The 18049-nt window shown below is 37.5% G+C and overlaps 1 protein-coding gene across 1 annotated transcript in view; it reads left to right on the forward strand.

Annotated features, from left to right (window-relative positions):
* Nucleotides 1-18049, forward strand: part of LOC126248390 (calcium-dependent secretion activator-like) — a 1500396-nt gene that overhangs the window by 686495 nt on the left and 795852 nt on the right. Inside the window, exon 8 of the mRNA XM_049949341.1 lies at nucleotides 8963-9043. Within this exon, the coding sequence (XP_049805298.1) occupies nucleotides 8963-9043 (81 nt within the window). The remainder of the gene's footprint in view (nucleotides 1-8962; nucleotides 9044-18049) is intronic.

Here is an 18049-nt window from a genome sequence, read left to right on the forward strand (position 1 = left end):
AGGTAGCAGAGAAAGTTTTAAATGTAATGTAAAATCATTTCACCTTGACATCTGCTTCTATTCCACAGATTAATTTCTATTTAAACCTGTAGAAAAACTAATTTTTAAGTGAACCTGCATGAGGAGGCCTAAAAAATAGTATGTCAATGAATATTTATACTGATCACGTATACATATCCTGCAAATTAACTTTTTTCACATCATTTTAATAAAAGAATAATTAAAGCGATCTATGAAGCATGTAAATAACATTCTCTGAATGTTCAATGTTAAATATGCCTTCAAATAAATGCCTTTGTTCAGAATATTTATGTTATTGTTACCATTTAATTCAGTCACAGTCTGAACAATTACAATTAGAAAATTACATGTTAAAAGGATTTTTTCATTTGATATACATACTGTATATGGATTAGATATGGAAAAAGAAAAGGTAATATAACAATATTTACGTCATGTATGATATCAGGGCAAGGATATCTATTCTACATTGCTTCACTTCAAGTTGTATCAAATCAGCTATTACAAAGGTCGCAAAAATCATGTTACTGAAATTCTATACCTTTTCTGCCTACAATGGTATTACATAAAAAGTGCTGAAGTTTAGTGCAGGATTGATTCTATTGTCCTCAAATTGCCTGTATAATCATTCTATGAGTGAAGGTGCATTTTCTGAAGGAGTGAAATACTCAGTGATAACACATTTTTATAAAAGTAAAGGTAAGCAAATCACCTGAATTATGGATCCATCTTCATCCATCACATGCTCTCAAAAGTGCGTGAGGAGGTGCCTTGTACAAGGGTAGATCTCACAAACAATGTTCTGATGTAAAGAAACGGCCATCAAGAGAAAGCAGTTAGTGGTTGTAGTACCACTACTAGGTGTCCAACAGGCACAATGTTTCTGTCAGCAATCCTTTCACCATCATCAAGTGCACAGACAACCTGGCCTTCTTGCATTTGTAGGTGACCTGTATTATCTTCCCCTCACATTCAGAATGGCGTTTTCTATATCATCCACACCTGAATGAGCATGCCAACCAAGTCAGTGGCAGTGTTTGCCACAGTTATTGGCCTCTGTAGCCACCACCATAAAATTTGCTACTGTAAAAAACTGGTATTCATGTTTAAAGTAACAAGTCTGCCTGAGGACATCAGTGTTTCAACAAAATAAATACAGTATGAAAGTCAGTGAGATACAAGTGCCAAAAATGGCGTGGTGGTAGCTGCATATATATCTGAGAAAATGTAGAGTTCAGTAATATAACAAAATTTGATAGCTTATCCAGAGAAAGAGAATGGTCAATAATAGCGCTCCCAAATCGAAATACAGTTGTCATCTGTGTATGTAGGTCACCAGCCAGTGATAAAGAAGTTTTTTATAATAATATGGAAGAGCTGTTACAGAATTTTAACACTCTCAAGAAAAATGTTTTCATATGCAGAGACTTCAATGTTGATTTCTCCAGACACAATAAATTTAAAGATGAAATTAAAGATCTACTCAAGTCCTTTAACTTAAAACCACCTGCAACTAACCCAACTCATATAACTAGTACTTCTGCAACAATTTTTGATCAGGTTTTTGTAAATATAGATAAATATACCTGCAACAGAAATTGTAAACACTGGTTTTAGTGATTGCCATGCCCAAATATTAGCAATAGCTATTCCAGGAGACATAGAACCCCTAAAAAGCAGAGCTAATGTCAGAAATTTTTATGATGAAAATCTAGATTACTTTTACTCTCTCTTGAGAAGAACAAACTGGAATGATGTTTACAGCTCAAACAACACAAATGACAAGTTGATAAGTTTATGGCTGCACACGAACATTTTTTTGAAATAGCTTTTCCTAAACAAGCATCCGTAATAAGTTGTATGCACAATACAAATAAATGGGTCAAAGCAGAAATAAAAATAGCATGTCAGAATAAAAGAAAATTATGTTATATCAAAAGCAAAGATGATGGAAAATGACAAACACATAGAGACTTACAGGAACGAGAACAAAGCAACCAGGATATCATAGAAAACATAACAGGTACTACATAATTAGTCCACAACATTATAGAACTTCATGAAAATAACAATAAAATAACTGACTCCACAGAAGTGGCTAATAAATTTAACAGTTCCTTTAAAAATATAGCAAAACGCCTCATTACAAAACATTATAGTTCATAAATAGACAGCTATATACTACAGTCTGACCAGGTTTTAAATTGTAAGACATTTCCAGGGGCAGATGTGGACTCTGAGCACAATCTATTGGTTATGACCTGTAGATTAAAACTGAAGAAACTGCAAAAAGGTGGGAATTTAAGGAGATGGGACCTGGATAAACTGAAAGAACCAGAGGTTGTACAGAGTTTCAGGGAGAACATAAAGGAACAATTGACAGGAATGGGGGAAAGAAATACAGTAGAAGAAGAATGGGTATCTTTGAGGGATGAAGTAGTGAAGGCAGCAGAGGATCAAGTAGGTAAAAAGACGAGGGCTAGTAGAAATCCTTGGGTAACAGAAGATATATTGAATTTAATTGATGAAAGGAGAAAATATAAAAATGCAGTAAATGAAGCAGGCAAAAAGGAATACAAACGTCTCAAAAATGATATTGACAGGAAGTGCAAAATGGCTAAGCAGGCATGGCTAGAGGACAGATGTAAGGATATAGAGGCTTATCTCACTAGGGGTAAGATAGTTACTGCCTACAGGGAAATTAAAGAGACCTTTGGAGAAAAGAGAGCCACTTGTATGACTATCAAGAGCTCAGATGGAAACCCAGTTCTAAGCAAAGAGGGGAAAGCAGAAAGGTGGAAGGAGTGTATAGAGGGTCTATACAAGGGCGATGTACTTGAGGACAATATTATGGAAATGGAAGAGGATGTAGATGAAGCTGAAATGGGAGATACGATACTGCGTGAAGAGTTTGACAGAGCACTGAAAGACCTGAGTCGAAACAAGGCCCCCGGAGTAGACAACATTCCATTGGAACTACTGACGGTCTTGGGAGAGCCAGTCCTGACAAAACTCTACCACCTGGTGAGCAAGATGTATGAAACAGGCAAAATACCCTCAGACTTCAAGAAGAATATAATAATTCCAATCCCAAAGAAAGCAGGTGTTGACAGATGTGAAAATTACCGAACTATCAGTTTAATAAGTCACAGCTGCAAAATATTAACGTGAGTTCTTTACAGACGAATGGAAAAACTGGTAGAAGTGGACCTCGGGGAAGATCAGTTTGGATTCCGTAGAAATGTTGGAACACGTGAGGCAAATACTGACCCTATGACTCATCTTAGAAGATAGATTAAGGAAGGTCAAACCTATGTTTCTAGCATTTATAGACTTAGAGAAAGCTTTTGACAATGTTGACTGGAATACTCTCTTTCAAATTCTGAAGGTGGCAGGGGTAAAATACAGAGAGCGAAAGGCTATTTACAATTTGTACAGAAACCAGATGGCAGTTATAAGAATCAAAGGGCATGAAAGGGAAGCAGTGGTTGGGAAGGGAGTGAGACAGGGCTGTAGCCTCTCCCCAATGTTATTCAATCTGTATATTGAGCAAGCAGTGAAGGAAACAAAAGAAAAATTCAGAGTAGGTATTAAAATACAGGGAGAAGAAATAAAAACTTTGAGGTTTGCCGATGACTTTGTAATTCTGTCAGAGACAGCAAAGGACTTGGAAGAGCAGTTGAATGGAATGTGTAGTGTCTTGAAAGGAGGATATAAGATGAACATCAGCAAAAGCAAAACAAGTATAATGGAATGTAGTAGAATTAAGTCGGGTGATGCTGAGGGAATTAGATTAGGAAATGAGACACTTAAAGTAGTAAAGGAGTTTTGCTATTTGGGGAGCAAAATAATTGATGATGGTGAAAGTAGAGAGGATATAAAATGTAGACTGGCAATGGCAGGGAAAGCGTTTCTGAAGAACAGGAATTTGTTAACATCGAGTATAGATTTAAGTGTCAGGAAGTCGTTTCTGAAAGTATTTGTATGGAGTGTAGCCTTGTATGGAAGAGAAACATGGACGATAAATAGTTTGGACACGAAGAGAATAGAAGCTTTTGAAATGTGGTGCTACAGAAGAATGCTGAAGATTAGATGGGTAGATCACATAAGTAATGAGGAAGTATTGAATAGGATTGGGGAGAAGAGAAGTTCGTGGCACAACTTGACTAGACTTGGTAGGACATGTTCTGAGGCATCATGGGATCACCAATTTAGTATTGGAGGGCAGCGTGGAAGGTAAAAATCGTAGAGGGAGACCAAGAGATGATTACACTAAGCAGATTCAGAAGGATGTAGGTTGCGGTAGGTACTTGGAGATGAAGAGGCTTGGACAGGATAGAGTAGCATGGAGAGCTGCATCAAACCAGTCTCAGGACTGAAGACCACAACAACAACATACTACAGTCAGATTCACATATTTATGCAGGAACTCTATTTGTGTCTTCTATAACTCCAAAGGAGTTATTTGTGATTATAAAAGATTACCCAATAAATTTTCAGCAGGTACTGATGAAATAACATAGATTGTCATCAATGTAAGTGCACTTTGTATCATAGATCCATAAATAGATTTTTCAACTCATCATTCATGAGGTGTATATTCCTGACAAGTCTGAAATTGCAAAGTGACACCATTGTATGGGAAAGGAGACAAATAAAGAAATGATAATAAATTATTCACAACAGGGATTCAGCACTGGTAGGTCAACACTGTCAGCTATTTGTACCTTCCTAGATGAAATTTTTAACTGCAATAACTAATAAGCAACATGTTTGTAGCATATTCCTTGACCTCAGTAAAACTTTTGAGGTCATGTATTCATTTCTCTGCTGAAAAGCCTAAACCAAGTCAAACTGAGGTGTTGTTAAAAGATTATCTGTTAAAAAGTTGGTTCAGTATTCTGGATTGCTCAAACATTTCTTTTAAACTGCTGAATTTTTGAGGGAAAATAAGTATCAGAAGCATGACATTCCATTAGAGAAGCTAAGAAATTATGAAATACAAGGAGTACCAAACAGGTGGATCAGGTGGATCCAATCTTACCTGCATGATCATCAACAGCGCTTTCAAATAAAATACAAAGCTCTAAAAATGCATGAAATTTCTAATTTTTATAGCAATGCACAAATACTAATACTAATAATTATCAGATATGGAGTCCCTGAAGGGTCAGTCCTTGGGTCCAATCTTTTCATTCTTTGTATTGATGAGCTATCAAAAAATTAACTAAATGGACAATAGTACTTTTTGCAGATGACACAAATATCCTAATTAAGTCTTGTGATGAAGAGAGCCTACTAAAAACAGCTGCAGATGTAATACAAGATTTAATACAATGGCTCAGAACAAATAAGTTAATAATAAATTCTGAAAAAACTTCATAAAAGAAAGTATATTAAAAGAAGAAATTATCTTCAAGCATAACTGTGATTTCCACTCTCATAACACTAGGCAGAAGCATTACCTGCATGTCAATTCAGTAAATACAAATATTTGTATTGGAGGAGTGTACCATACTGGCTCTTTCTTATAGAACCACATGCCATCCTTTCTGAAACAGATACAAAATGTATCTAAATTTAAAGTGAAACTAAAAGAGTACTTGCTTGAACACTTTTTCTGAGTTTTTGTAGCACCAAGAAAATATAGTGCAATTGATCACACAATTATTCTTAACCATCCTATACTTTCAGTCATCTTCGTGTTTTTATAGTTATGTTACCAGTATTCTACATGAAAGATAGATCCCTTATCATTTAGCTACAAAATAGCAGGTCAGCAATTGGAAGCACTTAATTCCATAAATTATCTGGGAGTACGCATTAGGAGTGATTTAAAATGGAATGATCATATAAAGTTGATCGTCAGTAAAGCAGATGCCAGACTGAGATTCATTGGAAGAATCCTAAGGAAATGCAATCCGAAAACAAAGGAAGTAGGTTACAGTACGCTTGTTCGCCCACTGCTTGAATACTGCTCAGCAGTGTGGGATCTGTACCATATAGGGTTGATAGAAGAGATAGAGAAGATCCAACGGAGAGCAGCGCGCTTCGTTACAGGATCATTTAGTAATCACAAAAGCGTTACGGAGATGATAGATAAACTCCAGTGGAAGACTCTGCAGGAGAGACGCTCAGTATCTCGGTACGGGCTTTTGTTAAAGTTTCGAGAACATACCTTCACCGAGGAGTCAAGCAGTATATTGCTCCCTCCTACGTATATCTCGCGATGAGACCATGAGGATAAAATCAGAGAGATTAGAGCCGACACAGAAGCACACCGACAATCCATCTTTCCTTGAACAATACAAGACTGGAATAGAAGGAGAACCGATAGAGGTACTCAGGGTAACCTCCGCCACACACCGTCAGGTGGCTTGCGGAGTATGGATGTAGATGTAGATGTAGATGCAGATGTAGATGTACTGACTGTTGTTTTTTAAACCTCAGATTGTACAAACTATGTACTTAATCACAATTTACCAGATGAATAAAAAAATAGAAATAGAAATAGATTTGACCATGGCAAATCTCTTGGTGTGGATGGCATATAGAATGTTGCTGCAAAGAAAATGGGAGGGTCACACACATTCCCCTGAGAGGCACACTTGACGATGGCAACAGATTGCTCACTGAAATACTGTGTCCATCAGACACTGAGTACTCGTGGTTCAGCCATGGATTGTTCTGTAATGTTTTTCTTCTAAAGTTCAGTTTGTGAGGTCATATATTCATTTCTCTGGTGAAAAGCCTAATGCAAAGTCAAACTGAGGTGTTGTTAAAAGATTATTTGTTCAAAAGGTGGTTCAGTATTCTGTTATAAGGTATTTGCTCACACAATTATTTTGAACTGCTGAAGTTTTAGGAAAAACAACTATCAGATGCATAACTGACCAAGTAGTTTGTAAAAAAATAGCTTTGGTGTAGATTAACTTCAGTGTTGTTTGGACATGACTTTAACTTTAAGACATCTTAAAGATCTAGGACCAATAAGTGTGCCATATTTTATGAAATGACAAGTTATCAATTCTTATAGCAGTGGATATTATGGCACTGTTTCTTTGGTGAGAAGTGTTTACTGCCAAACTTTAAAATCTACAATAAATGTTACTCTTTAAGGCATTTCACATTTCATTGTCTGAAAACAGATTGCAACTGAGAAACAGAAACTATTGGCACTAATTATCTAGCTTGAGTTAATATTGTATTGTAGAAGATGGAATGACAAGGTAATGGGATATCCTGGTTAGAAAAAGCACAACAGATACCTTCTGTATGACAGACATGCTGAGCAGGACACACACACACACACACACACACACACACACACACACACACACACACACACACACACACACACACACACACACACACACACACAGACCATGTGTGTGTGTGTGTGTGTGTGTGTGTGTGTGTGTGTGTGTGTGTGTGAGAGAGAGAGAGAGAGAGAGAGAGAGAGATGTGTAGCAACATTTTCCTGGTGTTGAGAGCTGACTGTCACACACACATTCCCCTGAGAGGCACACTTGATGGTGGCAACATATTGCTCACTGAAATATTGTGCCCATTAGACACTGAGTACTGGTGGTTCACACATGGATAGTTCTGTAATGTTATTTTGGAACAGGTTGAGTGAATATGATATAGATATGTTACAGGAATGATAAATACAATGGTGGGGCATACACTACTGAGAGTGAGTGGTGACTGGGAAGGAGGTTATCTATACAGTATCAGAGAAAAGCTTCTGAGGGGCAAACACACGCTTTTTATGGAGGAATAAACTTGCTTTTCCTGTCCTTTGGAAATATGGAAAAACTGTAAATGATCAACAGATATCCCTTTTGATTAATGGTGAGCTAATGACACTGTACTTCCTGCCTCCTTGAATTGTGCAAAGAAGTAAAAATTACAAGGGGAGCAGGGATTGTGGTATGTATGGTGGATAGGAAATCTCCCAGGCATACCAAGGCAATATACAGTGTAGCATTATTGAGTTGCATGTTAACATCTTTAGATATAAACTGATTTGACTGTACATTGATGATATTTTTTAGGACACTGGTAATAGTGTTCCATCTTTGCTTACAGTGCTTCAAAACAGTGTCTTTTCTATGTGGAAAGTGGGTTGTGTTCAAACACTATAATTTTGGAAAAGAGAAATGACACTGTGCCTAGATCAGTGCCTGTGGTTTTAGTTACTGGTAATAGAGAAATGTTTCATATTAAATAGTAAATCTTTCAAGGAAGATAGCACTCTATCACTCAAAGCACTTCAGAACATCTTATAAACTACGTTAATATTACATTTTTAATTCAGGACTCCAAAACTGTTGCTTCCACTTTACCAGAACTTCAGTTTAATTCAGTGCCATTTAGCAATTTTCAGTGGCTTTAATTACTTGAATCGTACTGTGAGCCACTACTCTGTCTTTGTAACTTAAGGTACAAGTGTTTTTCTCTGAAGTGGTGTCATTGGTGAATATATAACATTTCTACATGTTTCTCAGAATTAGAATATGTTTTAACTGGTACTGTTCAAAACTCAAACAGAATGCTGTCCAAATTTTTCTAGAACTTTTAACCATAGCACCAACTTTTATAGTGTAATGGAATTGTCATGGCCTTTGTATTTCTGCACACAACTGGCAACTAAAAGCAATTCTTTACATAATTTTTAACATCATTGACAGTTTTACTTATTACTGTTTTTAGAACTTACAATTTTTGTTTGACTCCTCCCCATGCAGTTACATGGTAGAACATAATTTCTTTTCTGGTTTTTGCATGATAGAAACATTTACAATTTAATTTCCTTTCATCTTTTTTTAATTAATTAATTGTGTTTAAATTGTTGCTGTAAATTACTATGCTTCATCATTTTCCAGTTCTTTTTTCAAATGCATTTTGCAGTTGATATATAATGTCTTTATCACAGCTTGATTCAGCAGATGAGCAAGCAGCTGCAATAAGAAGAGAGCTTGATGGACGAATGCAGAAAGTGGCTGAAATGGAGAAGGTATAATTCCTTAAATTTATTACTACAACATATTTCTTCAGAATAATATGTGCAGTAAGGTTATTGGTACTGAAATTTAAATTAAATTCCAGGCTGTAATGATCTGACAAATGGCAAGCTGAGCACAATATAAAACTTTATTTTACATAAGGGTCAAAATATTTAGAAATAAAGCCTGTACAAGTCTACATATTATATGGTCAGAGTGAAAGAATCAACTACTCAAAATTTGGCTTTTATCACACTTTAGCAACAGCTATTAATCCTTGTGGTTGGATGGTGTGTTTCCATATGAAATACTGTGCAGTGGTTGCAGCAGATTTGCTATATAAAATAAAATTTTTCACAGATAGCTCTGACTCTGATGAGATGCAACATTCCAGTCACAGGACTGGAATAGGAGCTGATATAGGTATGAGGCAAGACTTGCATTTAGACTTGCATAAAGAGTAGTAGAAGATTATGGATGATTATATATTAACATCCTGTTGATGACAAGATCATTATATTTATGACAGTGTCATAAGTTGTGGAGAGAGCACACATGTATTGATCAAAAATGGCAGAAGTAATTGATGCTCATGTTCAGCTAATTAGATTAGTAAGTAATCATGCTGAAGTATTTTGATGCATCTCCAAAAAGTCACCTGGCATTCATGTAGAAGGTCATGATCAGCCAAGTGTTAACCATTTTCTAATATATATAAAATTATATATATATTTTTAACCCTGGATAGCTGATGCCATTAAGAACAACAATGAACCATTTTTAAACTACAGAAACTTGGCACTGGTCACTCAGATTGGGTGTGCCATTGCCCTGTTTCTGTTCGGCGGATGACGGGCAGCACTATGGTTGCCGATTCACACATACAAATGTCCGTCACCCTGTCACTGCCCCAACGTGATATGCACATGTGTCGAATAGGTCTTGCTGTTTGTCTCCACCTCACATCAGAGGCATTCACAAGTATGCTTTCCTTTGGAACAGACAAACATCATATGTGATTAGTCATACAGTAAGCATGGCAGCACAGAATTTGTTTGAAGAACAATGAGATATGGTTTTTGCCGCCCACACCCACAAACATTTACAGCAATTCACTGGTGACCGGGGTATACAGGCTTGTTAGTTGGATTTCATGATGATCCTCAAAAACCTTGAACACGATGGGATGCTACATTTGAAGATATTGTTCTGGAGCACTTTGAGGAAGCACCTACGAAAAGTACTCGAGCAGTTGGACATGACATGGGAGTCGCTCATTGGTTAATCTGGGAGGTTTTGAGGTATGGTGGCCAGTATCCATTTAGTTTCCACCCTGTCAAAGACCTAAATCCATTGGTGGACTATGAACACAGGCTAAGGTTTTGATGGATGTTTCTGCGACATGTTGCACGAGATCCCAACTTCCTCACCATTGTGTTGTTTACTGACGAGTTCACCTCCCATTGGGATGGCCTTTACAGCATGCGAAATGTTCATTACTGGGCAAGGGGAAATTCTCATGTCACATCCACGGACACCAGGAAAAATTTTCTCTCAACATTTGGGCAGGCATTGTGGGTGACCATCTGAATGGGCTGGACTGTCTACCTTCTCAGTATACAGGAGCAAATTACCTTCACTTTTTGTAAGAAACTCTACCAGGCCTGCTGGAAGATGTTCCCCCAGACATACAGCTTTGCATGTGGTTGCAGCATGATGAGTACCCACACATAACTGTTGTGCTGTGCTCGGATACTTAAATGAACTCTTTGACAGCCTGGTAATTGGCATATGTGGTCTAGGATGTGGCCACCACTATTACCAGACCTCACGCTACTGGACTTTTTCCTGTGCAGATTTTTCAAGGTTCTAGCCGACCTACCTGGATGTAAACCACCTAGAAATTAAGAGGAATTAATGGATCGCATTCAACGAGTCGCCAATTATATCAGGGCAATGCCAGGAATCTTTGAATGAGTTTGCCAAAACAATGTTTCACATTACCAAGCTAGTGCTGCATCAGAGCATTGCCAGTTGGAGCACCTGCTTTAAGTAAACAATGTCCTAGCTACAAGAAAGGCTCTTTTCAGGGTCAACAAAATATGTAAAAGACTTTCTGTACACCAACTAACAGCTGTTGACAGGTTTGTTCCCAGTAAGTCTAATCATGAAACTACAGTGGATGTGTCAGGACCCTGACAGATTCATCCCCAGGCCCCCAGAGTGGAAGACTGGTATGTTACCACTGAGCACGCAGGCCACCTTGGGTACATCGCGATCTCCGGCAGGCAAAGCATTCGTGGTCATGCGTTGTCCAAAGCATTCGGCAACAGGGCAATCCTGCAGCCAATCAGAGTGCATGGTGCCAAGTTTCCATAGATTAAAAATGGTGCATTGTTGACCTAAACACCATTAGTAATTTTGGTTCCCACTGGCTTCAGATATCCAGGGTTAAAATTTTGTGAGACGGTTTTTCTCCACCCTATATATATACACTCCTGGAAATGGAAAAAAGAACACATTGACACCGGTGTGTCAGACCCACCATATTTGCTCCGGACACTGCGAGAGGGCTGTACAAGCAATGATCACACGCACGGCACAGCGGACACACCAGGAACCGCGGTGTTGGCCGTCGAATGGCGCTAGCTGCGCAGCATTTGTGCACCGCCGCCGTCAGTGTCAGCGAGTTTGCCGTGGCATACGGAGCTCCATCGCAGTCTTTAACACTGGTAGCATGCCACGACAGCGTGGACGTGAACCGTATGTGCAGTTGACGGACTTTGAGCGAGGGCGTATAGTGGGCATGCGGGAGGCCGGGTGGACGTACCGCCGAATTGCTCAACACGTGGGGCGTGAGGTCTCCACAGTACATCGATGTTGTCACCAGTGGTCGGCGGAAGGTGCACGTGCCCGTCGACCTGGGACCGGACCGCAGCGACGCACGGATGCACGCCAAGACCGTAGGATCCTACGCAGTGCCGTAGGGGACCGCACCCCCACTTCCCAGCAAATTAGGGACACTGTTGCTCCTGGGGTATCGGCGAGGACCATTCGCAACCTCTCCATGAAGCTGGGCTACGGTCCCGCACACCGTTAGGCCGTCTTCCGCTCACGCCCCAACATCGTGCAGCCCGCCTCCAGTGGTGTCGCAACAGGCGTGAATGGAGGGACGAATGGAGACGTGTCATCTTCAGCGATGAGAGTCGCTTCTGCCTTGGTGCCAATGATGGTCGTATGCGTGTTTGGCGCCGTGCAGGTGAGCGCCACAATCAGGACTGCATATGACCGAGGCACACAGGGCCAACACCCGGCATCATGGTGTGGGGAGCGATCTCCTACACTGGCCGTACACCACTGGTGATCGTCGAGGGGACACTGAATAGTGCACGGTACATCCAAACCGTCATCGAACCCATCGTTCTACCATTCCTAGACCAGCAAGGGAACGTGCTGTTCCAACAGGACAATGCACGTCCGCATGTATCCCGTGCCACCCAACGTGCTCTAGAAGGTGTAAGTCAACTACCCTGGCCAGCAAGATCTCTGGATCTGTCCCCCATTGAGCATGTTTGGGACTGGATGAAGCGTCGTCTCACGCGGTCTGCACGTCCAACACGAACGCTGGTCCAACTGAGGCGCCAGGTGTAAATGGCATGGGAAGCCGTTCCACAGGACTACATCCAGCATCTCTACGATCGTCTCCATGGGAGAATAGCAGCCTGCATTGCTGCGAAAGGTGGATATACACTGTACTAGTGCCGACATTGTGCATGCTCTGTTGCCTGTGTCTATGTGCCTGTGGTTCTGTCAGTGTGATCATGTGATGTATCTGACCCCAGGAATGTGTCAATAAAGTTTCCCCTTCCTGGGACAATGAATTCACGGTGTTCTTATTTCAATTTCCAGGAGTATATATATATATATATATATATATATATATATATATATATATATATATATATATATATATATATAAAATGTGGATAACACTTTATCCCTATATTTAAATATATTGTCTTAAATTACTTCCTCAGAGTTCTGTTTTTTTCTCCTGTTGTCACATTGGTACAAGTAATATTCTAGTAAGCTTAGGAATGACAGTAGTTTCACTCACAGGGAAATGGTGAATAGCTTGAAGTTGACAGATCCAAGAAGTAATTATACTGCTTTCATTGCCTAAAGGCTACATTTGCGACCCAATTTACCCAACTTTAAGTAACTAATTGTTGTATTTAAATATGTTATTGGCCAGTTTTTAATTCATAACTGAAATGTTCATTAGTCTATGGGACTTAACATTAATTACACTCACACAGTATTTCTCTCTCATAACTTTTTCCATGTGTATGCTTTAATACATTCAAGCACATATCTATGATTATCTGATTTCAATTCTCATGAACTGGATGTTACCCAACTTGACTTATGAAATCCTCCTTCGCCATAGTCATGGTGGCGTGTGTTGCAACAGTGTGTGATGTTTCCTGTACCTACTACAGATAATAAAACTTACCACAACTGACTCATGTTCTGCATAAGGTTAATTATAGGGTATCCAATAAAATTTCCTGAAATATACCTATAATATCCTTCAGGATATGGTATATATTTATGCTTAAAATTGCATAAAATTAAATAAAAATGCTTATAATTATCAGTAAAAATCAACTTTTGATCATCTATAGAAAAATATAAAACACAGACATACGCATATAGTTGAGTGATACTGTAAATAATCTGGGATGGGAAAAAATAAAAGTATATCAGTTTAACATCAAATCATTACAGAAACATAAAAAAATTTAAGTGAAACTCTAAAGATTCTTCCTGATGCTGGATTTACACCAAGCATATATTGCATCTATGTTATTGGCACCCTGACAGTTCATTTTTGTTCAGTGCTTTCAAATGCATGTGCAGCACCAGTTTTCTGTTTAATGTTGATGTTTTTACGAACAGTACTATGTCAGTTTTTCTGCAGTTTCTGAATCTAAATGCAAAATCCCTGTCATTCAATGTCAATTGTGGTTTGAAAGGATGGGGGAAACATAAAATATCAAGAATTGCAGACCCCTTTTGCATACAGCAGATATATTAATCTTAATATATGCTAAAAGTAATAATCAACATTACGACACAAAAAAAAAAAAACAGTATATGAGTTCCCATTTTAATTGTACAGTTCTCCACATTACAGTATCAAAAGTCTGCTGAGAACATATGCCATAATTAACTGTTACTTGAGTAAGTAAATATTAGTAGTATGAATATGAATGAAACAGTCACAGAACATTGTGCCATGCAGCTGACTGACCAGACACACCGCATTACCGTAGACCCCACATACCTCTATGCCATGATAGAATCAGTGCTTCAAAGAATCACCACAATATCAAAAATAAAGTTTCAACATAAAAACTGCTATTTACATAGTATAAAATTAAGATAGTGCTTTGCAAAAATCCCCATGAATTTACTGTCAGCCGCATAGTGAATTCCTAACCTGTGTCAGTGCAGTGAATAAACCACCACTTTTGATGTTTGATTTGACAAAATTATTTTTGTTTATCATGGCAACCTCTCAGTGAATTAACAAACTGAGTTATTTACTCATTTATTGTAATTAAACAAGAGGAACATGAACAAACTTCTAGGGTTACTAACCAAAAAGAAACTCCCTTACTAAATATCTGGGAAGGCTCTGCCATATATCTAGCACATCTAAATATCTAGTTGTGCTCAGCTATTCACACCTCCTATACTACATTTGTGTCATAGTTAATCTTGAATTTAATGTGTATCTTAGTTTAGTAGCTGCAGAATGCGTAAAACGTCTTCAGCATATGCCACTCTTTCCAGTAATTCTCCTTGTAAAAATGTTAATATTATAATGCCATTGTAACATGACACTATTTTTCTCAAGACAGAACAAGTTGCACTCAGTACATTTTATTGACTAGTTTTCCTCTATAATAACTATTATGAAAACGATAGATTGCTAATCACCATATAGTGGAGGTGTTGAACTGCAGACAGGTACAAGAAAAACACATGTGAGCTTCTTCATGCAAGCACAACCAACACACACATGACAACAGTTTCAGCCACGCTTCTTAGATCTGTAGAGAAAATGTGGAGAAGTAGGAGTTGCCACATATTTCAGAAACTGTTTTAATTTCAAGAATACTGATATTAAAAATTTTGCTCAGAGCAGCACAAACAGGTTTGTGCAACAGAAGTAGTATTTCATAATAAATCCTTTATTATAGTATGTCTACTCAGAGCACCCTCAGGAACCTTTAAGTGCTCATAAAAAAATCTGGAAACTCTGTTGCCCATCTCACAGTAAAAAACAAGAAAATAGTAGTTGCTTCTGAATGTAGTGTGGATCTGTCAGTGAACAATTGTAATCAGTAACACTGTCATTCAATTTAATTTCTCCTCTGGACTTTGTAACTGGAGTATTTAAATGCTCTGAGACTGCTGTTGATAATATCTTTGTAGACAAATCTAGGGGAAAGTGTCATATCACAAAACCAATAGTAAATGGATTATATGATCATGACATGCAGCATCTGATCTTAACCTTTGAGCAGGCGCGCCATTTTTCATAAGACGAGGGGGTGCACAGTGCACTTTGTACACATGTATAGAATAGTTTCATTTGTGTTGGCAAGCTGATTCATTTATGATCAAAATTACAATTTAATCTTAGTTTATTTGAACAACAAGAAAGTAAACTTACGTAATATGAGCTACACCACTGTTTTGTTAAACAATAATGAAGTAAATTTTTGGTAAACACCCTGTTGCCAAGGACAGGTGTTACAGAGACAGTAATGATCCACTTGAAGCATTAAGCAATGCATTGGCATCAGATCCCATCCAGCTGCTTATTTGGTCACTAATTCTCTCATAGACAACTGCTTCAATGTGGCATTAGGCTGCTAGCTCATAATCAGGGCCATTTTTTTAATTTTAATTTTAATTAATTAATTTATTTATTTTGCACGGGTCATAAATTTTTTCTGCCTAGCTCACTTTGTATTTTATATTACTGCTGCTCACTTGGATGTATAACAACACAAATTATCATTGTGTTACCTGAAGCAACAATGAAGGAAAAGGTGTGGGTCTGCAGATGTGAAACAAAAATGGAACTATGCAAAATCATTTTATTTTTTATCTGCACACTTTAAACAGAGGCTTGAGGGTTAAATACTAAAACTTGTCAGGATATAAAATCTATTAAACCTGAGTACAGGAGAGTAATAAACAAGACAAAAATTAAGAAATTTAGGAGAGTGCTCAAAGAAATGAACTGGGTAGGTATTTACAATACTTCTGACTCAAATGGAAAACACAAAACATTCATTAGTAAAGTTACTTCCTCTTTTGAAAATGGTTTTCCCTTAAAGGTAACTCAAATCAAACAGAAGGCTAAAAATAGAGCATGGATTACACTAGAAATAATGGTATCAAGTGTCACAAAAAGGAGACTGTATCTACTATGTAGGGATGGTTCTGATGTTAGCATTGTAATGCATTATAAAAAATACTACAAAATATCGAAGCTAGTAATCCAGTAATCTAAGCAACTTTATTATTAGAAAAAGATAATTATGCCAGGCAACAAAAAAGGAAAAAGCTGTACAAGATATAGTGAAGACAGGGACAGGAAGGCTGGAAAGGAAGCGGAACAGATAACTGTAGAAATTAAATTAGACATTAGTAACAAGTGGATGTAGTGTCGCAAATAACTTAAACAAGTACTTTGTTACTGTTACTGTCAGCTTGGGGTTAGCAGGCAGTAAACATTGCAATGGAATATAATAGACCAGTCTCTACAAATAACTTCAGTAATGTATTGTACGGTATTTACTAGTTATTTCTAGGCATACTTATTTAAGGTTACAATAAAACAGTTTATGAATGAAGTATTTACATAGCACACTTCATAAAGTTAAGTATTCTTCAGCAGAGTAGAAGCAGTGATGCTGCAAATTTGAATTTAGAGATTTTATGAAGGTTTTGACCTCAGTAACAGCTTTTATGTTTTCAGGAAGTTTGTTATAAATTTTAACACTCATGTGGAAATTATCTTTTTGGTGTGAAGATGTACTGATTTGAGTTACATGTAATTTTTTTCCTGGTAGGATGATCATGTATATCATAGTTTTTTTTTTTTTTTTTTGGCAGTCTACATTCCTTAAGTAATACATTTATTTGTATGAGTATAAGGCTTTCCATTTTGTATACACAATGGTAGTGAAAAAATACAAAATATCTTAAACAGAGGTTTGCAAGAGTCTCTATGCTTGTATCCAAACATGATTCTAATGGCCCTTTCTTGTAGTTTGAATGTGCTGTTAGCTGTTTTAGAGTTTCCCTGGAAAGTGACTCCATATTTAAGGCAAGAATGGAAGTAGGCATCATATACATTCATTACTATTCTCTCACTGCAGCATGATTTCAGTGAGCAAAGAAGGTAACATGTCTTGCTAAGTTTTGGATTAAGGTATTTAATATGCTTATTCCATTTAACATTGCTGTATGACGAAGCCAATAGCATTATAAAATGATATATGGTGAATAAAATTCTCGATTCTTGATTCTCTGCGGAAAGTCCTAAGAATTTGGTTTCAATGCTGTTTGTCATTGTTAGAGACCAAAGGGATAAATATGTCCTTGTTAGAAGCATTGCGGAATTTTAATGCCACAGTTTTTTTTACTATTTATTACAAGTTGTTTATTTTGTACCCAGCTGCTAAGTAGTTTTGTGACAGTATTTACTGATTACTGTAATTGTTCTTTACCATTTTCTTTTAGTAGAATTGTGGTATCATCTGCAAATGCTATTGTTTTATGTGCATCCCCATTTTATTTGAGATCATTTATATGCAGGAGGAGTCCTATTATTGATCTTTGGGGTACATCATATTTAATTTTATTAAAGTCTGATAAGTGTTCAGATACAGTTTTTAGGTGGATATTTGTGTGTTTGATGCACACAG

The sequence above is a fragment of the Schistocerca nitens genome, chromosome 3 (assembly GCF_023898315.1).
Source record: "Schistocerca nitens isolate TAMUIC-IGC-003100 chromosome 3, iqSchNite1.1, whole genome shotgun sequence".
In the NCBI taxonomy this organism is placed as follows: domain Eukaryota; kingdom Metazoa; phylum Arthropoda; class Insecta; order Orthoptera; family Acrididae; genus Schistocerca; species Schistocerca nitens.